This window comes from Vigna umbellata, chromosome 2 (assembly GCF_029865625.1).
Source record: "Vigna umbellata cultivar VRB3 chromosome 2, Vumbellata_1.0, whole genome shotgun sequence".
Lineage (NCBI taxonomy): Eukaryota > Viridiplantae > Streptophyta > Magnoliopsida > Fabales > Fabaceae > Vigna > Vigna umbellata.
The window spans coordinates 46,070,597-46,097,135 of NC_142166.1; the positions used below are offsets into that span (position 1 = coordinate 46,070,597).

A 26,539-nucleotide genomic window follows, 5' to 3' on the forward strand; every position below is an offset into this window, starting at 1 on the left:
TTTTTTTAAATTTCATTAGTTTAACAATTAATTGTTCGGGTTAAATTGAAACTAATTAATTCTGATTATTTATCTTTAGTTTCAATCATTCCTTTACTTTTATTGTTTCAATTTATTATAAATTCTAAACTACCAAACAGGCGAAGAATACAAAATATAACCGATTCCTTCTTTTTATACTAGTAAATTTCAGAACTTTTATTACGACTTAGTATTACGAAACATTACTTATGAAAAGTCTTGTTGATATTTTAGGTGAATAACAATTAACCTAAAAAGTGCTAAATATGAAATTGAGACGGATTAAATGATAAGACAATTGCTTTTCCCTAAAAAGTTCACATAATATTACAACAGTTTACAGAATATATATATATATAGTAACACAATCAGTTAAAATTAAGATTTTAAAACCTCTGTTTTATTATCTAAATGGGATTGCTAAATAAACGATGTTAAAGTACATTTAGGAATGATAAAAAAGAATAGAAAAAACAGAAATAGAAGGCCTCATGTTCTGCTCATCTCTTTCAGAGAATCTATTTCAATTTGCCTTTTTGGACCAACAATTAAATGAAACATAATTTTCATGCCTAAAAAATCACATGAATACGATAAAATAAAAGGAGTTTTCACCAAAATCTCCAGGGATCTTTGTAGGGAGGAACATAATTTTCCGTTGGACTAAGGAGACGAAATGAACCCACTGCCTTTTCAAGGAAAGGCCCCAGCTGCATTAAATATATTCTATGGTTAGAGCTACACAAAAGATAAATTGCTTTAAGAATTGTAGTAATACTTTGGGCCATTTTGAATAAACTACTCCACAAATAAAATGAGTCATAAAAGTAACATGTATCAAACTTCTTGCCCAAATCACAACTTGGTTCTGATCTCTTTAAGAATTCCTCTGGTAAATTAGAAATCAGAGACTGGTCTTCAAAAGGTGAAAGCTAATAAAAAAGGAACTTTAAGTTTAATTACTACCAGAAAATTATGGAACAGAAGATTTCATATGCATGCATTTAGGTAAAATCAAACCATTTGCATTCTTTTTACCTCTTTTAAACATACTGTTTCTTTTTTTCTAAAAAGAAAACCTTGACATTAATTCTCAGGTTGTATAATCACCTTTGATGGATGAAAAGGAAAAAGTCTGACATGTTCTCAGTCAGACCATTGTCAACTTAAAGAATTAGACATGCTTGATCATTTGACTGAGGCAGTGCAAGAAAAGTTCATTTTATACTGCTTTTATAAAATGTTGAATCTAATTCTGTTTTTATACTGCTTCTACAGGTTCTCATATATCATTTGAATCAATGAACATAAACATACACCAAGACAACAAAAGAGAGTAAGAGAGAGAGAGAGTACCTTTTCCCACCGTGGGCTGATGGTTGAAGCACTGATAGAGTACAAATAACCTGCAAGCAAGTGCTTAGTAGAAAAAGAAGAGAAGTTTTGAAATGCAACACCAAAAGAAAGATATAACTTGAAAACCTTAAAAAGAGAACAAAGAAAAACAACGGCATGTGAATTAGCTAATTGGTAATCCCATAAAAATATAATAAAGAGATATTTCATTTTATCTTGTTTTGTTTTAAGCCTCCATGGTAAGCCGAAACAAGTGTGGCTCTAATTGAATGAGAAATAGAAAATAGAACAAAATCATTTAAAAAGTAGCTTCGAAGCACTTTGTATGAATATACAGAGGACAGTCTCATATTAGATACACCAAGTTAGAAATAATCTATACCAATGAAATAAAATAGAAGATATACCATCTCTTTCAGCTGTTGAAGCAAGATAATGCCGGTAAGTGTTTGATTCATCAGTCTGTACAAGCAGGGTTTATAAATCAAAAGTCATTACACATACCACATCTTTCCATGAAAAAAAACTTCTATCAAAAGGCAGTACTTACTAGTCTCAAAGGTGCTTTACGAACAAGGTATTCATAATACCAGTACTTCTCACCATCAATCTGAGGAGAAGCAAATAAGCTCACTATGCATAAACTTCAACCTAATATATATATATATAGGGAGAGAGAGAGATCAAATATTGGAAACAAAGAAATAAAGATTGTTTTATGACGCTTACTTCACTAGAATGGGTATTGAGAACCGAACTCTCTTCTAAACGCTGAGTTGACGTAACTCGCTGCAAAATCTTGTTATCAGAATATGCAGCAGAGGTAAACTGTATTTTAACATCTTGGAGCACCATTTCTCGTTTGTAGTCAGTGAAAATCCTCAAAACAGAGAAGATTAATTTAATTTATAACAAAGTGTTTTACATACCATCCAACATTTATGACCATATACAACTCCCTGACTTCCAGGTAGGGATAATCCCTATTAACTGGTGAATGATAAATCTCTGAATTTTAATCAATACTCAGAACATTAGTAGTGGCATCTTGTGGTTTGAAATTATTCAAGAAGATTACAATTTTTTGTTTCTAATAAGAATAGTGTTAACACAAAAGCCTTTATTAACAAAGGAGTGGCCAGTTACCAGTGAAGATCTGTCAGCTAACACTGAATCAGCAACATCTTTTGCAGTCCATGTACTCTTATCCTTTGATTTTATATAGCTTGCATTTGGTGGACCTATCTGAATTTAGTATAAAAAACATGAATAGATAACTAAAACTCCTTCAAACAAGTATTAGGTTGAGAGAATACCGTGACAGAAATGATGACATTATCAATAAAGTCTACACGCTCGGACACAATGCGCAGGCGTGCATCAGCTACATGAAATTACACAGAAATTTTTATCCATAAAAGGAAAATTATGAAGCAAGCATCCAGTATCTTTATGCACAAGATCAATATTCACTAGTGAAAATTTCTACCATTCAAACACTTTAATCACAGAGCTGGTGGCAGTTGTTTTGTAACAAGCTCACAATGAAACATGACCTCTATCCTGAATTATTTGATGAGAGATTTTTGCCTAGCAAAGGAAAAGAGAAACTTACGAGAAAGTGGTGCAGCTGATGAATATCGCTCTGGCTTTCGGGATTCTACCCTTTAAATATATGGAAAGAGTTAGCTTATATAATGATTAAGGAAAAATTCCAGACAACTAGTGGAGATGTAAGCCAAATATAGGAATCTTAGATGCACTAGCACTAAGTTCTATCGGATCAAGTTCACTGAACAAATTAATGTCTTACTGACATTATTAAATGTAGTAAAAAACATTAGATAAAGTTGGAAGTTGAAACTACCCTTATCATTTTGCTTACTATAAATAAAGATATATATAAAATATGAGAAGTGCTTGTAACATATTTTCTAACACAACTTCTAACACACTTCTACAGAAAAGTATAAAATCGTAAGATTCCCTAAATAATATGTAAGACTCGCATTTTTTTGTGATTTCTAATTCTAATAAATTGTAGTGAATAGTAGTATGTTGAAAAGAGTGTTGCTAGCATTCTCATAACATGCATTTACTTGGCATACCATTTGAGGGAAATATTGTTGGAAGGCGACTCAACAGGGTACAGATAAGAATAGGCGTTTATTTCATCTAAAAACGAAGCCATTGTGGGCTCTTCTTCAGCAAGAGCCACTGCAAGACATAAAGAACAATGATAAAGCAAATGTGACTCAGTTGCATCACATAATAAAACACATGTCAAATGAAATCACACTAGTTCTCATAATCTCATCAAGCAGAAAATTCTCAGAGAGAATGCAAGAGAGGTACCTGAAAGTGGCCATCTTAGAGAAACCGAAGTCAAGCCTAACAACACCAAATCCCTTCTAAAAACCCTGTTTTGCGAAGTGGGTTTTAGAGCACAACATGAAAAACGTAGTCTTTCCTTTGATAATGGGAAATTGTGTGGGTTAAAGATAGCCCTGTTGTTGTTTCTGATTAACAAAAGCAAATGGGTTTAGAAAAAAGAGAGCAAATATGAACATAAACTAAAATTATTGAAAAGGGTTATGCAGAAGAACCTGAAGATAAGGTTATTAGGAAGAAGTGTAGAAGTGGGCAAGAAGAAGGAAAGGGAGAGAGAAGAAGAAGGTAAAACCATTGGTAGCTCTCAGTTGTGTCATCCACCACCACACTGTAACATTATCTCACTTTCAACACTTCCCTTTTATTACAACTTTTTTCTTCTGACATGTTCTTAGCAACACACGGGGAAATAGTTCACAGTAATATTTATCAGATACTATTATTTAATTTAGTTTGCATTTTTTTTTAAAATAGTGATAAAAATCAATTTAAATTATTATTTTTTCATTGTTTAACTTTATATCAACGTTTGGATACAAATGCTTTTGCCATAAATATTTGGTTTAATAGGTTCGGAGGTCCTTATATTTGTGGGTTCGTTTCAATTGGGTCCTCCAATTTTGAAAGTGATCAATTTGGTCCCTAATTTAACAAAATTGAGTCAATAATACCCTTTCCGTTAAATGTAATGGACGGCGTTAACTTTTTAAACATGTAGCATGTTGAGGCATCCTTTTATTTGCAGGTTGCATAGTTTTATTTGAAGGATGCTTCAACATACCACATGTTTAAAACGTTAATGCCGTCCATTGCATTTAACGGAAAGGGTATTATTGACTCAATTTTGTTAAATTAGGGACCAAATTGATCACTTTCAAAATTGGAGGACCCAATTGAAACGAACCCACAAATATAGGGACCTCCGAACCTATTAAACCTAAATATTTTAACAGTAATGTAATAATTTTATTATGTTATTACTGTGACTATTAAACAGTTTGGAAGTTTAATGATATAATTTTGATGAAACAACTTGGTAAGCAAAACATTGTAACAATATAAGTAATAGTGAAATCTTGTTTGTAATCTCTTTATTTCTGTAAGCGAATTTTTTTTATGATTTAAAATATATATATATATATATATATATATATATATATATATATATATATATAAAGAACTTGTCACTCGTTCACCAAAAATCATTTGTGTCACTAGTACTACCATATATTTTTTAATAAAAATAATTATAAATAGTTTGTTTTTCATTCGAAGCTTCATTCAGAAGTTGTGTTCGCTTCCGCGGATGGCACTGTTTGGGTCAATTTGCTAGCGATGAATAAAAAAAATTTTGTGTTCGCTTTAGTTGATTAGCTCGGATGGAAATGAAGTGATTTACGAGATTCATCCACTGTTCATTCACCCGCACATCTGAAGAGATTTGGAGGGATGATGATTAAATAGTCTGAATTGCCTCTGTTCTAATAATTTTATTACAGTTTAACACATCCACAGTTGATCTGGAGAAGCCGTAATCGGTTACAAAAGTATTGTAACCGGTTACAACTGCATGAACAAATATAAAGTAGAGGAGTAATCGGTTACAAGAGTGGTGTAAACGGTTACAGCTGCATGAACAAATATAAAGTAGAGGAGTAATCGGTTACAAGAATGGTGTAACCGGTGAATAGAGGAGTAATCAGTTACAAGAGTGGTGTAACCGGTTACAACTGCATGACTAGGGGCATTTTGGTAATCTTTAATTTCTATCAATTAAACTAATTTTTAAAATCTATCACATCAATCAAATCCTACACTAATTCTCGCAAATTTTACTTCAAAATTCACTCTCATTTACCCACAAATCCACTCAAAAAAACAACTAAAAATTTATCCTCAAATCCATTCAAATCATCTTTCCGAAATAATCTCCCCCAAATACACTCAAAAGAACAAAGCCTTATGTTAGTCAAAATTTTCCATGACTGATTTTCAATTAGATTGAAAATTATACAATGTTAAAACAAACACATACTAATCTAGAAAATAACAGGACAGAAATATTTTTAGAATTATCTTTATGATTCCTTATCCATTATAAGAAAAATGTATATTTAGCGAACTAACATAAACAAACCATTTCCATGTTAATTCATGCTAATTTTACAAAATTTCCTTTATATATAAACATAAGTATCACCCCAATCGATATGATTTAAAATAATTTAAAAAGTATATTTTTATTATATTAAATGAATTTTATTAGTATTATTTTTAACTAACTTGAAAATAGTCAATTTTGCTTATAAATGGCGGTTTATAAATAAATGTTGTGAAAATAAGTTTTTTATTTCACTCACCACAATTATATTCATTTTAGCTAATTTTAATTTTAATTAAATACGCGTTTCCACGGATGGATTGCCGCCAACACAAAGTCCTTTAAAACCCTTTCCTTCTCCCAAATTTCTTTACACTTCATTTCATTCCCCAATCTCTTTCAGAGTTTCGCGTTCAACTGGTTTGATCTTCTTCCCTTTCATTTCCAATTTCTTTTTCGTCTTTCACGTCGAAGCTAAATTTTTTTTTCACGAATCCGTCTTTTACATGCATTGCCTTGGAAAAAGGAAAAAAAAATAACTTTATTGGGGGTTTTGGGAATGGGTGTGTTATGAAATTTTCAATCTTTTTGGTTTCTTGTTGTGAAAGAACATTGTAACTTAAAGTTCATTCAGGGTTCCGTCGGTAACGACTGAATTTACTAACTTTGTTGCCTGAATTTCCTTGTTTTTGTGCAAATGGGGCTCCTAGAATCAAGTCCACAATGCCAGGAAAGCCTAATTTGAATCCACCTACACTCTCATGTGTTCCAGTCTCCGGGACTGAAGACGAACTAGATTCCAAGAATCACAAAGAAGGTTCCGGTAATCACGAAAAAGAAGGTTCCATGAATCACGAAGAAGAAGGTTCCAGGAAACACGTTGGGAAAGACTCCAAGACTCGCGAAGAAGGTTCCAAAAGTCACGTAGAAGAAGATTCCAAGGATCACGAAGAAGAAGGTTCTAAGAAAGAAGTAGAAGAAAGTTCAGAGAATTATGAAGAAGAAGGTCCTAAGAATCAAGTTGAAGAAGGTTCCAACAATAACGAGGAGGAAAATCCCAAGACTCGCGAAGAAGATTCCAAGAACCATGAAGAGAAAGATTCCAAGAACCTCGTAGAGAAAGACTTCAAGAACCACAAAGAAGAGGATTCCAAGGATCACGAAGAAAATAATTCCAAGAACCCCGAAAAAAAATATTCCAAGAAACAGAAAAAGAGTTCTTCCAAGAAGCTCGAAAAAAAAGATATCAAGAAAAAGCTAAACATTCCGTTGGTTGAGACCCTTATTCAAACTCGTGTCAGAAAACTTACCGAGTCTTTGCGTCAAGAGGAGCTCGACCGACAAGCTTGGGTTTCTTCACAAATGGCAGAGTGGCTTGAGGCAGAAGCTGAAATGGATATTCGATATCTAAAGAAGTCATTTCCTGATATTTCTCAACAATCCCTTACAGATGTATACCTTGTCAACGGTGGTGATCTGGGAGATACCTTGGACATGCTCAGCCTGCTTGAGGTATTTTTTTTTTATATTTCATTATTTTGTTCAGACTTCGTCGTCTCGAAGTTTTGTGGCTTTATGCATTCTTTTTATCTGTGTTGTGTATATTATATGTTGCATGAATAATTGGTTACGGTATGATGCTGAGTGGAAGTTTATATGTGAGATTATTTCTGGGTGGAAATACTTGTTCACAAAAATTACAATTAACTGATACTACACAATCCCATCCCCCTTTATTTTTGAATATTTTTAATTTCTGCGTGAAGGTTTTCACATTCAGTTTCCACTGCATTGACACAAAAATTGTTATTAAAACTCACCTTGTGATTTGATTTTTCAAATTTCTTTCTGTTTTCATTGGAGATATCTTTCTGTGCAAATGCCTAATTCTGTATCCTCTTTTTGTGATCTTGGGTACTTTTGTACACTACTTTAACTTTCTGTATGATTTATTGTGTTTGCATGCATGGCAATGCTTATAACTTGACGCAACGGAAAACTTGTTGTGTTCTGTGCAATACATTCAGATGATCAAGGGAACTAAAATGTTAAGAACATTCGTTAAAACTTCTCTCACCTATATGTGTTGCAGTAATCTGTTTCCCAGTACAATTAATTGCCAGAATTATCACCATATTGGTTAACTTAATTAGTCAAAGTCACTTCTCAATGTAATATATGTTCTACTTTATGTTGTAATTTCTGTCCATTAATTACATCTTTTCACCTTACAGAGTGATGACTTGGGGCCTTCTGAAATACCGGATATCGATGATCCTTCAAAACCTGTGCCAGCAGATGATGATTCTACTTCACCAAAAGAGAAGCAACCTGAAAAATAAGCCAGTGCTTCGCCAAATCTCAATAAAGCAATCAGCAAGTGTAAATGTAGGAAAGTTTATCTTTGACAGCACATTTTTTTTGTTTGTTTACTTCTGAGCTGGTTGAATATTATTTTGCTTTTGGTAGCGAAAGTGTTAAATTTTGCACTTTTCTTTGTGAAATAATTTTGATGTCTCGCATTGAAGATAGTATAATAAAAGTCACGAAGTTGCAATGCAATTCACCTCACTCAATTCTTGATTTTTTTTTAAATCATCTCTTATATGGACATCTGAAAAATACCCTTTAAGTCAAATGTTCAATTACTATCTAAAAATGTTTGTTTGTTAGACTTTTACAAACTTAATCTAGATTACTTTTTGAAAATATATCATGGTGTTGATTGGGGGTTAAAATAAGAATAGTGTCATTTTTTCAACATTTTCTTACTAATTCTTCTACTTTTGCATTTTATTTCCATCTTCCTCAAGAGGTAAATTTTGACACTAAATATGAACTCGTCTTTTCATGGGATTTTTCATTGTGCTCTTTCCATGGGAATTTGAATTTTCCTTTTATATTTTGTCAATAATTTTTTGGGGGTGAGGGCGTATAAATGTAATTTTATATTAGAATTTTGTTTTCGTGTGCATTTCATAGTTTTTATATTTTGAAGACATTTAATTTTATTTATCTTTTTGCTTAATATTTTACTAACTTGTTTTTTAATTAAACTTAATACGGTTGGGATTAAAATAAGAGTTTTTCTTCTTTTTCTGTAATGAAGGTGTTTAAATTCTAGTTGGAGAAGGTGGTATCAGTTGTTAAATATATTCTTTAGCAAAATTATATTGGGATGCAACTAATTATGGGATTTTTTATGCAAGAAATAATATAAAAATTATTTATTCTGGGACTTTTGTTTCATGTTAATTTTTCTTTTATAAATTGGGAATATTTCTTTGATGTTTGTTTATTGCTTGTAAAATGTTTCTACCACTAGATATATATGTATATCAGTTAGCATCCTTAGATATATAATATTTCAGAAAATATAATTTTGGTAAATAAAAAGCATACCATCAAAGAAACATTAACTAAATTACACTAAAACTTTTCAAATGAATGAGGTTTATTTGGAATTTAAGAAAAATGTTTATGGTTTAAAAGATTTGAATGTTTATTTGCCGTGGTTTATTTAGAATTCCCCGTTTAATTTCAATCAGCTCGTTGAAAAGAAAAGAAAGAATACACGTGCACCTCCACCCTTGGAACTGCATCCGAAATTTCCCTTGCAATCGCAAACCGACACATCAATTTCTAGATTTTTTTTAAATTGTTGTCATTTGATTTGATCGAGCTTTTTCTTCTCTTTTCATGTCACCTCGCATATTCAATCAACCCTCCAAGCAAGTTTTAAACTTTGGTGGACGAAGGGTTGTATATCGCAATCGGGTGTCTGTGAAAAGAGTCTTAATTTGAAGGTATTTGTTGCAATAATAGGGAGATATTCAAGTTTTTTGTGGAAAAAGAAAACATGGGTGTGGATTACTATGATGTGTTGAAGGTTAACAGAAATGCTACTGAGGATGATGTGAAGAAATCATACAGAAAGTTGGCCATGAAATGGCACCCTGATAAGAACCCCAACAACAAACAGGAAGCTGAAGCCAATTTCAAACAGATTTCAGAGGCTTACGAGGCAAGAAACCTTTCATGCTGTGTTCTTTTTAATGTCAGTTTTTAGCCATTAGAATTTAACAACTCCTGAAATAATTTGGTTGGTGAGAATAGGGAGGAAAAAAGAGAGAAAGAAAGAAATTAACACACGTTATTTCATTTTTTTTTTTAAATGCTAGTAATGTCATTAGGATTGTGAAAGGCGAATTGGTGATTTTAAATACTAATTGTAGAGAAATGAAATTGATGAAAAGCAAAAGTTAGGGGCATTGCAGGTTGTTCTTTTGTGGATTCTGCATCTAAGTGTGGTCATAAATTTCATGAAAGTGAACGTTTTCTATTAGATTGAGAGCTTTATGGCGCTCAATTGTCAGTTTTTTCATCAATATTACTTGAGATGGAGTTATTTTATCAACATCCACGCTAAAAGAAAAAAAAAATGTCATTGTTTTTGTATGTTGCTGGAATATAATCCAGAAGTAAATCCTTATCAGTTTGATGCATGTTTTTCCTCAAACTGTAGATGTAATGGGGCTGGCTTTGGTGAATTCAGGTGCTGAGTGACCCTCAGAGAAGGTTGGTTTATGATCAGTATGGAGAGGAGGGGTTGAAAGATAAGCCACCGGACGAACCATCAAATGGGTTCAACCCCAGAAATGCAGAGGATATTTTTGCAGAATTCTTTGGAAGTAGCCCTTTTGGATTTGGATCATCTGGGCCAGGGAAATCTAAGAGATTCCCCTCTGATGGAGGGACTACAACATTTGGTGGATTTAGTGCAAAGGATAATAATTTTCGATCATATAGTACTGGACGGGGGAATGTGCTAAAGAAGCCACTGCCTGTGGAATCCAAACTGCCTTGCTCTTTGGAGGAATTGTACACTGGCTCTACTAGGAAAATGAAGATCTCAAGGAAGACCGTGGATGCTAACGGGTATGTTAAAATTATGTCTTCTCCTTAACATTTTAAAATAAAACCATTGTTTGATAGATTTCTCAACACAATCATGCGATGAAAGAATAAAATAAATATGAAAAATTGCAGATGGACAGTTCCGGAAACAGAGATATTGACCATTGATGTGAAGCCGGGTTGGAAGAAAGGGACAAAGATTACGTTCCCTGAGAAAGGGAATCAAGAACCAAATCAACTGCCAGCAGACCTTGTGTTTGTGATTGACGAGAAGCCTCATGATGTGTTCAAGAGAGACGGGAATGACCTTATTGTGAACAAAAGGGTATCATTGGCGGAGGCCATTGGAGGAACCACAATAAACCTCAACACGCTTGATGGACGAAGTTTAAATGTTCAAGTCACTGACATTGTGAGTCCTGGATACGAGATGAATGTTGCAAAAGAAGGGATGCCAATAACAAAGGAGCCTGGTCATAGGGGTGATCTCAAGATCAAATTTGATGTCAGTTTTCCTACAAAGTTGACCCCAGAGCAACGAGCAGGACTCAAGCGAGCACTCACAAGTTGATCATTCTTTTGAATTGAGGCCATTTGGAAGTGTAGTCATCTATTTATCTTCGTACCTGTTCTTCAATGTTTCTCATATTTGCCTACAAAGCTCTTGGTTTTCTTACCATTTGTCTGTTTTTCTCCGTCATTTGTTATAGTTGTCCGTCGTTTTTACTTTTTTTGGGGGAGGGGGAGGGGTGTTCTAAGTGGGTCCTTCCGTTGCTGTACTTCTTTGCTGAAGATGTAAATATAATATAGGTTCTAAATTTCACGTAACGGTGGAAACTTAAGATTTGGGTATCTCTGGAACGAATCATGCCACGTGATGGTGGATTCAGATGCTTAATACTAAATCATAATTCTTTTATACAGAGTAAAATGTTGTTTATTGAGACAGCAATACGGAATCGTAACAAAAAATTAGACAACGAAAGAATATGCGAACCACTTTCGTTACTTCAGAACCCGAGTATACCTTTTCTCTTGTACTTTTAAACGCACACGTATATTCATGTATAATTCGGGTGATTATTTTACGTAAGAGATGCCATAACTCAAATTAAGTCAAATTTATGAAAATATCCCTAAGATCAAGAAAGGTAGCAACTACAAGTAATACACAGACTACGTTCATGTTTATATTCTGTTCAAAACCACGTTCAAAGACGATCCTAAATTTTCTCTCATTTACATTTGAGAATATTCTATATTATGCAAATGGGAAATCAGAATCACCCTGTATGATTGCTATAGCAAGCAGGGATCGAATCGATAGTCTGCAACTTTCGTTGAAGCAGTCAGAGTAATGAAAGCGCCATGAAAATCTAGAAGTAACGTAAAAACTAAAGCATGAAAATTGTTATGTCCCTCGCATTTATTCAGCGGAACACCTGTCGGTAAACAGAAACAGCAGAAAAATGGTCATTTGTTTAATGAGGCTACCAAAAAAAAAGTTGGAGACCTTACAATAAGCTTACATAATACAGATAGGAAAGACATTAAAAAATTAAAAGAGGACTGAAGTTTACTGCGAAAGACACTAAAATCCCCTACTTCTAGACACATTTTGAGGCCAGGTAGTGCCTTGAGAAGGCGCTCCGTAAGGAGGTCCACCTCTTGGCGGTAAATTGCTAGCCTGGGGAGAAGGAACCCATTGAGGGTCAAAATTTCTTTGCGTTTGAGTCACATTCACCGGGGGTTGCAGATATTGTGGTGTCATAATAGGCTGTTGTTGTGAACCCGGTAATGATTGATTCATAATGTGCGGTCGAAGATGAAAGTTATGCATTGTCTGTTGGGGAAGAAACGGATTCTGGGATGTTTGGGGCTGCCATTCAGGTATGTCATCATCATCATCATTCCAGGGTTGAATTGTCCCCCCAAATTTATCCTGCCAGTTTACTGAAGGTGCACTTGGTTTGTTTTGCCCATATTTGTATACAAGTTCTCTCATTTGTTCTACAGGACGTGCAGGTGGTGGGGCTGGGTTAACCGAGTGTGATGTAACCATATTTGATAGTTCCTTTGGTTTTTGGGCTAAGTGTGGTGGAATCGAACTACTGGAGAAATTAAACTCCGGCAGATCATCCTCGACTCGGGCAGCAGGTGGCCCAAATCCAGGAGGAACATCATCATCGTCATCATTCTCATTCTCAATGGTCTTAAGGTCCGTAGAGGGTACTGCTTTATGGGTGGAATTGGCATTCACATTTATATCTTGCTGTCTCCTACTGAAGTATTGTTGTCTTTTAGAGCTGTGTTTGTGGTGAGTAGCAGTGGTGGGTGATATAGACGTTAAATTAGTTTTTCTCCATACAATAATACCAATTAGACCATTATCAATAGAATTAACTGCCTCTATTTGTTCCTTTGGAAGTATGTTGCTCAGCATTTCAACTGTTTTCTTATGAGGTGGGCAAAAGTAAAGTTCTACTCCATGCACAGGCTCTGCAAATCCTACTCTCTCGTCCGAAATATACGAGTCAGCCACCTGCAAGCAAAAGCATCGTCTCATAAATAACAAAACTATATGCGTCTATGTAGAGATGAGAACCAAACCAACAAAACTATCATTACCTCGCGTAGAGTTGATTGCTCGTCCAACTCTTTCGAAAGGAAATGTGAAACCTGCAATAAAATGAAAATTTTTAATTTCACTTTGGCTCAGAAAGAAAGTGACGCGATAAAGTTTCTCATCAGTTACACAGATTTCCTTCAGAAAAAGTATAACATCAAACTGAAAGGAGTCTAACTCAGTCATTCAGCGTATTCAAATCAATTAGTCACGCTGGTGTATATTTATTCGATGTTACGACATCTTTATGGTACCGAGCATCTCATCGAGTCACAGTAAGTTTGGTCTTCCACTAAAAACAATAATTTTTGGGAGACTTTTCGCATTATTTTTAATACAGAATTCTTCCTTCATTTTTTTACCCCCTTTTTTCGTTGCGTCAAAATATTATATATACATACATACATATACATATGCATACATATACATATATATATATATTTATATATATTGAAATTTTCGTAGCATATCGCCCAAAGGAGGACATGAGAAACTTAGTTCCAGCCACTAGAAATCGTATTATAATTACCAAAATCGATTCAATCACGTAATACATATTCTAACAGTGACAAATTTTCAGAAACTACAGAAACACATTTTCATGGTTTAATTACTTGTCACTGCAAAGAAAACCTCAACCTGCCAGTCTCACCAATAAGTCGTCATTTCTCATGCACAATGCCCCACCACTTCACTGCCCCCTTTATCCCATCAGCAAGGAAAAAAAAGCAGAATAATTGTATAACTCAAGATAATTAAATTAAACAAGTGGTATAAAGTAGCATCAAACTGCGGCATATTTCCCCCATTTTTAATCACTTCTTTCTGTATGGATGGTGGTGAGATTAACAGACAATATTCAAACAAAGCTCTAGCACAACAAAAGGAAACTTGTGATACCATGATTGCACGACTCCTAGACAATCGAAGATCTTGAAGAAATTTCTCAAATGCATCTAGTCGAACCCTTCCCTTGATCTCGAGAAACCCAGGCCAGTCTTTAGCAGCAGTTTTCTCGCCACTTCATAGAGAATTATAATGTAGGATCAGTAAAAATCACAGAAAATAAGTATTAATTCTCTTTGAACAGCACAAATAAAGTTCAAAACTATATTTTCCAATATAAATAAATAGTGACAAGTAGTCATCAAACCAAACCCATCCAACTCAAAAGATAATACAGTACATTCATCAAAAGAGTTGTTCATAAACTGAAGTAATACAAACCAAAAACCAAAGCAAACAGACTAAAAATCTATTGAACAAAAAACAAATTTATCTTCTTGGATTGGATTGAGTTTCAAATCTAATTTTAAAAACCAAACTTTTGTAAACTTGCATAATTTTAATTATAAATTTTCCAAATAATTCATACTTGGAGAAATATATTAAATTACTATTTCAATTTATCTTTTCATTAGTTCATTATCACACTTACATCTCATTACAATGTATTTCAACTTTATATTTAAATTAATACTGTGTTTATGATTACTGTGTATTTATTGATTTGTTAATTCAGTACATGTTTAATGGCCACAAAACATGAGAAACTACAAGACTATTTTTCACAAATATATAAACACGAGATTAATTAATTGAACTGAGCTCAACTTGAATATAATTTTTTCTGGTCCAGAGAGAACAACAAATCACATTAACGTATAAAAATTTTAATGCAAAAGTATATGCAGGCTTAAACAAATATGTAAACATTAAGTCCAAACAATCTTGGAAATAATGGAAGATGATTACCGAAATGGGTCCGTTCTTAAATTTCACATCTTTACTACATACACGGTTTAAGAATATTTGTATCATACGCTATAGATTAAAAGAATGACACTATCCAATTCACGATCTTCACTATCTCAGATGACAAAAAGGAACAATAAAAACCCATATTATCCATGCATTAAAGTTCACAGCTATGTAGCAACTTATCATAAAGATATAATCAAACCATTAGTAGACTACCTCTTATAGAAGCTTATGACAGACTGAGTGGTAGACATATTGGGTTGAAGCATTCCCTCCCAGAGGCATTCACCCTTAGTGGGGACTGCATCCTTCGTATATTTATTATCGTTACCGTATCTCCCTTCGGCATGAGACTGATTGCCTTTGAATTCAGTATCGCTGGGTGCAGGCTTCACATTTTCGATTGACCTTTCCTTGGTACGACCATCAGTTGACTTCATGTCAGCTTGACTCCCACTATATCTCGTATCAGAAGAAATGGTCCCAGATTCAGCATCAGCCTTTTTCTCCTTTTCAGCATCTGAATTTACACGTGTGCTTTGAAACTTGTCAGGGGTGACAACAGCTTGCTCATTTGAAGTTAAATCAGAAGATTTTGATTTAGATCCAGCCCCTGAATCATCCTTGTCTAAAGCAGGTGTCACTTTCCCAGATTCTAGTGGTAAATTTTCAAAAGGTGGCTCAGAATGAAGAGATTCCATGAATTCATCAAGAGAGACAATTGGTGGAAGAAAATCAGGGTCCTTCAAGGCATCATCAGTCATAAGGCCCTGCATTGGATCGGTGCCGTCAGTGGATGAAATGGTAATGGAAAATGTATCATCCTTCTGTAAATTGCGCTTATCAGCATTAATGTTCACATCAGGTTTTGAAGAAGTGCCTTCCACATCCTTTTTTTCTGTTTGGCTTCTAGCCACTGAGGTTGTGCCACCGGAAACCACCTCAACGGATACATTGTCTTCATGTTCAACTTCCACTTGAAATTCACCTTTATGAGTCTTCTTGACCAAACGCCTAAAATCAACATCTGAATTAGGTAAAACCACCATTTGAGCAAGCTCCTCAGCCTTGGCTATACGCCACTGAGAGAGCTCTTTTGAAGCAAGTTCCTCTGCAGTCATGGAACATAATTGTTCAGGAGGAATTTGACCAAACATAACCCTTTCTCTAAGTTCAGGGTTATTGCGATCTTTTAAATTAAATAAAAGAGACCTCCCTTTCTCTTTGTACTTCTTATTCACACCTCCAAACAGTTTGAACAGTTCTGCTTCGATTTTTGAAGCCAAAAGTTCAGGTAAAGGGACCTCCTCCTTGCAACCTTCACCTGTTTCCTCAGGTTCTGATCTCTGCTCTATATTAGTTTGACTTTCCTTTTGATTTCCCACGTCAACCATATCAGATAATACCCAGGAAAGACCATTTCCCTGCAAAAGATCATCTTTCATAAAGAAACTGTCACTAAAAGGAACATCATCAGTAGTCAAAGTGTAACATGACTGGAAATCTTGCTTATCACAGTTCAAGACTTGCATAGAAGTCAGTATGCTTTCATTGTTTGATGCATTTGTGGATCCTGCTTCATAGTCCTTGTATTTTTCTGGAAAATCTTCTTTGAATGATGTACTCTGCATGTGCTCTGTCTCCACCCGCCCAACTGAATCAGCCTCAACAAACGAGGAATTCACTGATTGAGAAATACTTTGCTCCAGTGGACCATTGATGGATGTAGGTGTTGATCCAGAACATTGAGAGTTGTTCTCTAATTTACCTTGAGTATTGGTAGCTTCACCAGTTGGTGTATTATTGTTTGGGATCTGAGGTTTACCTTGTTGAGAAACCAAGGCCAGAGCAGCAGCTAATGAATCTCTCATCTTGGACCTAACACTTTCAGATGATTCAGTTTGAACCTTGGAGGACTGCTTTATCTGAGTATTCTGAGTTTTAGAATTCACAGACCGAGGTGTACTGGCTTTACCGGAGGTGCTATCAAACTGTGTTTTTCTCTTGCTAGAAGCTGCCGAATGCTGTATCCTGGAGGCAATTGACGAGGATTGCATCTGCGGAGAACCTCTATTTGATGCATTAGGTACTTGCTGCAACCAAGGTCTGTTTCCCATTTGTACAGCCCGCTTGTTAAAGGAACTACTGGATGATAGTTCCGTTGGTGCCTTGCGCTTGGGAGTTGCTGGCTGCTGCTGCTGCTGAGGCCCTGCGCTATTTGGAAGCCTCCCCATTTGCATGGACTGTTGGTTAGGGGAAAAAATTCGATGCATTCCTGGATTATTCGCTTGTGCTTCTACTCGCCCACTCTGCATGGTGGAAAGGGGCATGCCCTGAGACCTAGATTCACCAGGCACAGCTCTCAATAACCCAACATGCTCATTTGAGGTTCCCATAGGCTGTGAAACAATATCACTGGACACAGGAACCAAAATCCCCATTTCCATCTGTCTACCTGACGAATCAATCTTGTTCATAAGCGGCTCCAAACGAGCCATTTGCATACTGGGCATGGGCTCTGAAACCAGATTGTTAGACATTCCTGACCAGTACCATTAACCATAAATTGACAAACACACCTGAAACTGAAACAGTTTATAACACGTCACACACCCTTAACCAATAGACCATCAAATAAGCCACACAACAAACAAACAACAGATATCTAATCTAACCTAATACTACAGCAACCACAACAACAGTCTCGTTCAACAGAATACACAATACCAGCCCTAGTGTTGAATCAATGAATTACATGGTGGAACCCAGTATCAGAGCACCGATGAAATTAAATTGCGAACCACAATTAATTAATCGATTGATAAAAGCTTTAATTGAATAAAACCTAAAAAGAAAAACAACTCTTATCAATTTTCTCAGAAACGAATTCTTGCAATTCAATTGAATGTCGTACAAGCGAAAGAAGTATTATGAATGGCACAAACAAGTGTTACAAGCGAGAAAAGTAGAAAACCAATCGATAGAAGAAAATGAATAGAGAATTACGACATACCTTGATGAAGCAATGTTGTGATGAAGTGAACGGAAGTGGTATGTATGAGCGGCGCTGAAAGCTGAGTGCAACAGTGAAAACCCTAAGAGGATGTTGAACGGAGAAAGAAAAAAGACGATAACGAAGATACCCAAAGAAATAAACAAGTCACACAATATTAACCGCATCTCAACTTCCTGATTCTTCTAAAGTTTACCCTTAAAACGCATCGTTGCATTGTCTTTTTCATTCATTTTTTAGATTACATTTTAAATAAAAGCCTTCCCGAAGTATTATATATTATTACATTTTAAATTATACCTATATTTAATATAAATAATTTATGCATAGCGTTTAAATTTTTTTAAAGTTTATATCTGAAAACAAACAAAAATAAAGGGTATGATTATATTTTATAAATAAATAAAACTATGTGATAATTTATAAGCATGTAACATTCTTATAAAGTTATAATAATTGTAATATTAATATTTTTGAAGTATCAATAAATACATCAACTCTATAAACTAAATAAAAACATTTCTTTATATATTATAGATTAATTATTATTATAGTATTGTTATTAGCAAAAACGCAAATGGCATGGTACTACGTTACTGTATCTTTTCAATTAAAGTTATGTTACAAAAAAAATTATTAAATAGAATTAATTTCTCTAAACACTTACTATTTAATTTAATTATATTTAAGATGTAGGTAGTTTTTTCTTCAATCTACGTATTACTTTTTATTCCTCTTCTTTTAGTTTACTTTATTTTAGTTTCTTTCATTTTCATTTTCGCTTTTTACATTAGTGAATTTTACATTACAATTAAAATCATTTGTATATATCAAGTTTTAAAATCTCCATTATATATTACTATATTTAATGTTATATTAAAGTTATATCATACAAAAAAAATTATATGAAATCAAAAGAATTAACAATTATTTTTAATTTACATGATTCTCTTAATTTTTATCTGCTCTCTTATGTTCCATAATCTTTTAAATTGCTTTCTTTTTATTTTATTTTTTACGTCAGCACCTCTGATTGTGATTTAAAAATATTTTTATCGTAAAATAAGAAAATAATTTATGTATATGAAAAATATCAATTATATTCATTATATATTATACTCTCTTCAATGTTAATTTAAATAAGGCTTAATACCTCTTTTTGTCCCTCTTTATAAGTGAAATGTTCAAGTTCGTTCTACCTTTTTTTAAAATGTTTAATGTGGTCCCAAGTTGTGAAAAAATGTCCAATTAAATCCTTTTTGGTCACGGCGTTAAATATTTAACGATCCAGCTGACAGCGTGGAGTAATCTGTGCAACGTGGCTGTTTACCTTCATAACGTGGCAGTGGCAGTGATTAAAAATTCTGAGTTAGGGTTTGGGTATTCGAAATCGTGCCACCACCATCAACCCCTTGAGCAGCGCCGTTTTTGCGAGCTCCTTCGTGTCATGGAAGAACCACCAAACACAGCAAATCGCACCACGCGAAAGAACCCAGAGTCGCGAATACCTAATCGCAGAAACCCTCCACGGACAGATCCAACGCGACCCAGAACAGCCACTACTGCTTCTCCTCAGAACCACCATCATCCACCTCATTACCTTCGTCCAATCCAGCACGCGAACCCTAAAATCGCAGAGTGTCAATCCCAAACCGCAAGAACCACGCAAAATGCAAATTGAAACCACTCAGACGCGAGTTCAGAACCCAATTCGGTTCTCCATTCGAAAGCCACAAATCAGAATCGCAATACCTGCAAAACCCCAATTCGTTCATCAAGCTTCTCCAATTGCGTTGCTCAAGTTCGTCCTCCCATCCCAACTCACGATTTCGGATACCCAAACCCTAACTTAGAATTTTTTAATCACTGCCACTACCACGTCAACAGCCACGTTATGAAGGTAAACAGCCACGTTGCACAGATCACTCCACGCTGTCAGCTGGATCGTTAAATATTTAACGCCGTGACCAAAAAGGATTTAATTGGACACTTTTTTCACAATTTGAGACCACATTGAACTTTTTAAAAAAGGTAGGACGAACTTGAACATTTCCCTTATAAAGAGGGACAAAAAGAGGTATTAAGCCTTTAAATAATTTAGGTGTACATAGAGGAGAGAGTGGATGGATTATATATTAGGAAAATAATTTTAATATGTTGTTAATTGTTAATTATTTTATTATAATAATAGTTATCAGTTATGTCATAGTGTACTGCACAATATTCAGAGTAAACTCGATAAAAGTTTTTTCGTATACAATTATATATATATATATATATATATATATATATATATATATATATATATATATATATATATATATATATATATGGGGTTTGCTAACGCGCGTACGCCTGTTTTTCAGTTGGTACATTTTAGCAATGTGTACCGGGTTTTAGTAGACAAAAATATCCTTATATATCATGGATTCTATGTTTTAAGGTTAAGGGTATTTTAATAATTTTCATTCTCAAAACTAAAAAAAAAAAAAAAAAAAACCCCAAACCCTTACTCACCTCTCTAGCCCAATTGAAAAAATCAAAAACACTTGTGGTTAAACAATCTTACAAAAAAATGATTTTATAATGAGTTTTCATCTTATAATTTTTGTCTTATCTAATAATTTCTTACAAAAAATAATTTTATAATGAGTTTTTATTTTATAATTTTTGTCTTTATCTAATTTTATCTAATTTTCACAAGCATAATGACATCAAAGGAATTGGTAATTGGCCTGGAAAAAATCAGAAACACTCGTTGTTAAACAATTTCTTACAAAAAAATGACTTTATAATGAGTTTTCATTTTATAATTTTTGTCGTATATAATTTTATCTATTTTTTACAAGGATAATGACATCCAAAAGAATTGCTAATTGGCCTGGAGGGTTTTTTTAGAGATGTTGATTCAACATATGCAGATGATGAAATTAGAGAGGTTAATGAAGATGGTGAAATTGAAGAGATCTTGAATGAACCTTTGGCTCAAGGTGAATATGTCAATGACTCAACTCTTTACAAAGGCAAATTGTTTAAAAACAAGTGTTTCTGATTTTTTTCAATTGGAGCTACAGTAGGGATGACAGAGAAAAGGTTGAAATGAGAGAGATGAAAGAGAAAGGATTGAAAGGAATGAGAGAGCTGAGTAAGGGTTTGGGGGTTTCTTTTTTTTTTTAAGTTTTGAGAATGAAAATTATTAAAATACCCTTAACCTTAAAACTTAGAATCCATGATATATAAGGGTATTTTTGTCTACTAAAATCCGGTACACATTGCTAAAATGTACCAACTGAAAAACAGGCGTACGCGCGTTAGCAAACCCCTATATATATATATATATATATATATATATATATATATATATATATATATATATATATATATATATATATATATATATATATATATATATATATATATATATATATATATATATATATATATATATATATATATATATATATATATATATATATATATACGTATAACAAAATTTAATTGATTTGTGATAAAAAGTTATTAGCAAATGATTGCTTTCCACGTTACATGCGTTATTTGGTAAACTTATAGCATTCTAAAAATTAATTTATCTTATACTATAAACTTGTTAAAGAATATATACAAAATTTATAATTATATTTCTAAAAGACTGGAGATACTAATATCTTATTTAAGATATAAATTTATAAATGAATTTCTATAAATAATGAATTTAATATAAGTTCTTCCCGACCTAATTCTGTACAACTACACATAGTGTGCGAGAATTCTCACGTGGTTTCTCATTCATGTTATCTTGGTATTTGTTATTTAATGGTATAAGAAAATATTTATTAATATATAACTTACACAACACGAATCACACAAACCATACAACAATCAAATATATTTATACTCATTTTGTATTTTATTAAAAAAAACATATATATTAAATAAGTTAAAGAGATCGAAAAAAAATAGCTTTAATGAAAATTAGACAAAAATTGAGTTGAATTATGGTGTTATTTTAGTTTCAAGAAAAATATTACTTAAAATCAGGTTATTTTTAGCTTTATTTTAAAGGTTAAATATGTTTTTAGTCCCTAAACTATTGGTCGTTTCTGATTTTCGTCCTGTTTCAAAGTAAGGTACAATTTGGTCCTCATCCTTTTCGAAAACGTTCGTTTTAGTCCTCGAAAACTAAACACTGTTTAAAAATTTGGTCCTCATTTAGCAACAAATGAGGACTAAAACCAAAATTCCGAGGACTAAAACGAACGTTTCGAAAAGAATGAGGACCAAGTTGTATTACTTTGAAAGAGGGACGAAAACCAGAAACGGCCAATAATTTAGGGACTAAAAACATATTTAACCCTTATTTTAACTTAAACAAAGAAATATTTCGCTTAAGTAGATATGAAAACGAAAACAAGACCTCTATTATATTTTTTTTTCAAGTAAAATTCTTTTAATCGAAAATATCATAATAATTAATCGCAAAATTAATCACCTTCAAAGCTATTTTAAAAAACATTTTAAATCATATAACTGCTTAATAGTTTAGAAGATAAGTTAAAATCATGATTGACTCATATATCATCTTTTACCATTTGAAATTAATTTTTTTTCCTTAACTCATGATATGCATGTTCACACTATAAGATATGTGAGTGGATGATGAGAACATGCTAGGTGTTTTTTTAAGAAAGAGTACGTTAAAGTATTGTGTAGGTAAGTTGGTGAGAGTTATTTGTTGGACAAATGGTCATGTGTTCATATTCTATGGGGTTCATAAAATGTTTTATTTTTGTTTTATTATGTCATTATTGATGTGTGTCGCGCAAATTGGATGCATATGATGATGTGTGTATGTTGTGTGTTTTAAATTTAGAAGTAGTTATTTGTGTCTATAAGAGGTGGTAGAAGAGACGAGGTTCGAGTGGTGTTCTGTTGTTAAAGTGGAAGAAAGTGAATGATGTCTCACTCGTAGGTTTTCGGCTTGTGCTGAGTATAGTGTCCGTTGTGAGCAATAATAATGTTGTTACTTATAAGTTCTTAAAGAGTAAGAAGATAGGTCCAAAATTGTCGTGAATGACGACTCAAACTGTCTTGTTTTGGTTAAACAATTGTACTATTTTTGTGAACAGGTTTTGTGCGGTAGGATACAAGAGAACGACACATGTGTTTGGAATTGGGTGTTTTAAATTCTTATTTATACGGTTGGCTTATTTTAACACAAATAATTGGCCTTATTACTTTAATACATCCATCTACTTTTAACATGCTATTTTCTGAGTTCTTACATCAATGCTTTCAAATTCAAATTTGAAAAGAAACAAAGATTTAAGATGAAAGATAAGATTTTTTTTTAAAAGGAAAACTCATGTATGTGTGTTTTTTTTTGGGTTATAAAATTTGTATGTTAAAATATATTTTTTTTAAAATAAATAAATAGCGGAAAATATCAATAAATAAATATTCAGCGACTAAAATTTAACAAATTTAATTGTTTTCAAAATAACATTTTCAAGTAGTAATTAATATATTTTCCATAAACAATTATAATATTAAATTTTTATTTAATGTAATTTTTTGTACTTGATAATTAGTATTATTTAGTCTAATTGAATAATGAAGAATTGGTACCTTCTTTTTCTTATTATTATTATTTAAGGGTTTATATTATTTGTAAAATTAATTAAAATATACTAATAGTGAAAAAAATTATTGAAAACTCATAAGAAAGATTCTATTGACTGTGATTAATCAAGCATTAAAATCAAGTTAAACCCCTTTAGTTATTCTTATTTTTGTGAGTTTTTCTCAGTTCAATCTCCTTTTTATTAGAATTTTCAATTTAGTCTTAAAAAATGCTAATTTGAGTTAATTAGACCCCTGCCGTTAAATTGACTTAACGGAGATTAAGTTTTTGATGAGCTGGGACATTGATGTGGCTAGTTTTTCCCACATCACTCTTGCCACGTTAGCATCATCAACCGTAGAAACCCTAATAGGGATTTCGAAATGGGATTTAGGGTGGTTGCGCGATTTGGTGATAGCGGCACTGGAGCACTGTGTGTGGAGGAATCTCGTGATGGAAGAGGAACTCGCGTCTTAGGGTGGCTGCGCGATTTGGTGATAGTGACACTGAAGCGGTTCTGTGTCGCGACGGAGATTAGGGGAGAACTCGCGGTGGAGGTTGAACACCATAGAGGGGATTGCGATTAGGGTTATTGGCATCTAGTTTGGGAGAGGATTGATTGTTTGCAGGTTCCTGGATCGTGGTGGTGTGAGAACACTCACGGTGGCTGCTTGAACATTTGTTGGCCTTGTGATGTTTGAATGACGACGAGGAAGGTTGTGCGATTTTGGATTTCTTGGCTGATTGATTTTCTGACTCTCGGTGGTAGATGGTTTCACGATGGTGAAATTGTTTCAAAGAAGAAACAGTGGTGGAAGGAGATGGAGGCGTTGTGGTGGTCCGAGGATGGCGCGAATCACGACCATGAATCTAGTTCTTTCTAGTTGTTGAAGGTGGTATCAGATAATGGGTTTCTGCGTTGCACAACATATGACAATGGCATATGAATATAGGTTTTTATGTGAACTGGCTAATACTAATAATGACATATGACAATGGCATATGAAAAAGGGGTTTTTGTGTGTTAAAAGGGGGTGTTTCTCTTTCTTTTTGCCTCTACTTCTTCTTCATCATACCAACTTTCTTTTTCTGCATCATAATGATTAATAATTACACTGGATAACGTATGGGTGATTAATGATTGCAAGAAATTCCTTTTAAAACGAAATTATTGGTGTATGCAGAAATGCGACTTGTTGGGGCAAGGCGAACGAAGGGTGATGATATTAGTGAAGATGATGCACCAAGTACTTCAGGAAGGCAGTTTCTGGAAGGTGCAGATGGTAACTTGCTTCATGCAGATGTTCCAAAGGTTGTTGATGGTTTAGTTCCTTGTTTTTATTCTGTTGGAGATTCTCTGGTAGTTTACAATTCAAGCTTGTTGAAACATTATTGATACAAATTTTGGTTTTATTTATTTATTTACTTGGATGTGCAATACATTGGTCAATCTCCCCTTCTGCTTATGAACCAACATTTGATTGGGAAATTGAGAGGGCACTGATATTTGGACAAAGGATACCAGAAACTCCTATATCGCAGTATGACATTCGTTAGATGTTGTTTCTGAGTAGAGTATATTTTGATCTTCATTTGCTGTTGTTTTGACACGGTGCTTTGTTGGTGAGGAAGATGATGCTGACATGGCAGGAGTGATGTGGCAAAAACTAGCCACGGTTCCAGCTCATAAAAAACTTAACTCTGTTAAGCCAGTTTAACGACAGGGATCCAATTGACTCAAATTAGCATTTTTTAGGACTAGATTGAAGATTCTAATAAAATCGAGATTGAACTGGAAAAAATCCAAAAAATAGGAACAACAAAAGATTTAACCTAAAATCAATTATTAATAAATTTGACATATATTAGTGAAATAGTATAATAATAAAATCCTTTTTAACCATTACTAGTGAAAAGATGTGATATAGATATGTATGATTATTTATTTTTTGTTTTAATTATAAACTTAAATATAAATATTTTTTATTTATTTTATTTGTAGCTTTATGATTACAAATTTATTAAATTTTTAAAAACGACTAAATAAAAATAATTAAATTCAAAGAAACAATTACTTAAAATTGATAGTCATCATTTTAGTTTAAAAAATATTTAAAGAGTAAAATTACAAAAAAAAACTGGGACACCAAATATATATATATATATATATATATATATATATATATATATATATATATATATATATATATATAAAAGTTGATTGATTGCAACAGTTATTTTAAAAACCATATATAAAATGCTTTTTATTTGTTGATGGTATATAAATCTTTATATATAATACGCATAAACTAATAGATTTATCCATATCAAATAAAATTAGTAACTGTAAATCGTAATATTAAAAGATATTTTAAGAAAAATGTTATTAAAAATTATAATTCAATTACTCAATTTATCTATGAATATTTGAAAAAAAATATTCCATACCCTACTTCCCATAGTAACAGACACTATAATAACCATAATAAAATAAGAACCAAATTTTTAGTTTAGATTTTATTCGTTTTTTCCAGGTGAAAACTAAACTGTTTAAGTGCTGACCATTCAAAAGACAAATATTTAAGGTTAGATATGCTTCTTCTTATGTCATAAATCCAACGTTTGTAAGGGGATATTCTTATTGGTCTTTATTATATATGTGACTATCCCTGTATGATTATTTACATATATTCTTTTAAGTACAAGCATATAAGAGTATTTATGGATATTTAA

At 33.1% G+C, this 26,539-nt stretch overlaps 4 protein-coding genes across 4 annotated transcripts; 2 read left to right on the forward strand and 2 right to left on the reverse strand.

Moving 5' to 3' along the window:
* Positions 1–393: 393 nt before the first annotated feature.
* Positions 394–4,144, reverse strand: PPD5 (PsbP domain protein (Mog1/PsbP/DUF1795-like photosystem II reaction center PsbP family protein)). The gene is made up of 11 exons (XM_047298343.2): positions 3,984–4,144; positions 3,733–3,896; positions 3,486–3,594; positions 2,993–3,042; positions 2,694–2,761; positions 2,524–2,622; positions 2,107–2,166; positions 1,928–1,987; positions 1,785–1,839; positions 1,378–1,427; positions 394–731 (listed from the first exon to the last, which is right to left on the reverse strand). Exons 1-11 carry the CDS (start codon positions 4,061–4,063, stop codon positions 633–635), a joined length of 894 nt encoding a protein of 297 aa, XP_047154299.1. The 5' UTR covers positions 4,064–4,144; the 3' UTR covers positions 394–632.
* A 2,048-nt stretch (positions 4,145–6,192) lies between these two features.
* Positions 6,193–8,359, forward strand: LOC124825673 (uncharacterized). The gene is made up of 3 exons (XM_047298342.2): positions 6,193–6,289; positions 6,580–7,381; positions 8,104–8,359. Exons 2-3 carry the CDS (start codon positions 6,593–6,595, stop codon positions 8,209–8,211), a joined length of 897 nt encoding a protein of 298 aa, XP_047154298.1. The 5' UTR covers positions 6,193–6,289; positions 6,580–6,592; the 3' UTR covers positions 8,212–8,359.
* An 853-nt stretch (positions 8,360–9,212) lies between these two features.
* On the forward strand, positions 9,213–11,717 carry LOC124825672 (DNAJ heat shock family protein). The gene is made up of 3 exons (XM_047298340.2): positions 9,213–9,893; positions 10,425–10,807; positions 10,919–11,717. The coding sequence occupies exons 1-3, from the start codon at positions 9,729–9,731 to the stop codon at positions 11,355–11,357; spliced, it is 987 nt and encodes a 328-aa protein (XP_047154296.1). The 5' UTR covers positions 9,213–9,728; the 3' UTR covers positions 11,358–11,717.
* A 464-nt stretch (positions 11,718–12,181) lies between these two features.
* On the reverse strand, positions 12,182–18,347 carry LOC124825671 (uncharacterized). Its single transcript, XM_047298339.2, has 5 exons — positions 18,187–18,347; positions 15,390–17,758; positions 14,313–14,433; positions 13,415–13,465; positions 12,182–13,328 (listed from the first exon to the last, which is right to left on the reverse strand). The coding sequence occupies exons 2-5, from the start codon at positions 17,711–17,713 to the stop codon at positions 12,378–12,380; spliced, it is 3,447 nt and encodes a 1,148-aa protein (XP_047154295.1). The 5' UTR covers positions 17,714–17,758; positions 18,187–18,347; the 3' UTR covers positions 12,182–12,377.
* Positions 18,348–26,539: the final 8,192 nt, after the last annotated feature.

Coding starts and splice junctions, on each gene's coding strand:
- PPD5 (XM_047298343.2), bottom strand. CDS start 4,063: ATGGTTTTACCTTCTTCTTCTCTCTCCCTTTCCTTCTTCTTGCCCACT. Junction 2,623..2,693: donor ATGTCATCATTTCTGTCACG/GTATTCTCTCAA, acceptor TACTAAATTCAG/ATAGGTCCACCAAATGCAAG. Junction 2,167..2,523: donor TAGCTGACAGATCTTCACTG/GTAACTGGCCAC, acceptor AAGATTTTGCAG/CGAGTTACGTCAACTCAGCG.
- LOC124825673 (XM_047298342.2), top strand. CDS start 6,593: ATGCCAGGAAAGCCTAATTTGAATCCACCTACACTCTCATGTGTTCCA. Junction 7,382..8,103: donor ACATGCTCAGCCTGCTTGAG/GTATTTTTTTTT, acceptor TTCACCTTACAG/AGTGATGACTTGGGGCCTTC.
- LOC124825672 (XM_047298340.2), top strand. CDS start 9,729: ATGGGTGTGGATTACTATGATGTGTTGAAGGTTAACAGAAATGCTACT. Junction 9,894..10,424: donor AGATTTCAGAGGCTTACGAG/GCAAGAAACCTT, acceptor TGGTGAATTCAG/GTGCTGAGTGACCCTCAGAG. Junction 10,808..10,918: donor AAGACCGTGGATGCTAACGG/GTATGTTAAAAT, acceptor GAAAAATTGCAG/ATGGACAGTTCCGGAAACAG.
- LOC124825671 (XM_047298339.2), bottom strand. CDS start 17,713: ATGTCTAACAATCTGGTTTCAGAGCCCATGCCCAGTATGCAAATGGCT. Junction 14,434..15,389: donor GTCATAAGCTTCTATAAGAG/GTAGTCTACTAA, acceptor TTCTCTATGAAG/TGGCGAGAAAACTGCTGCTA. Junction 13,329..13,414: donor AGCAATCAACTCTACGCGAG/GTAATGATAGTT, acceptor TTTTGCTTGCAG/GTGGCTGACTCGTATATTTC.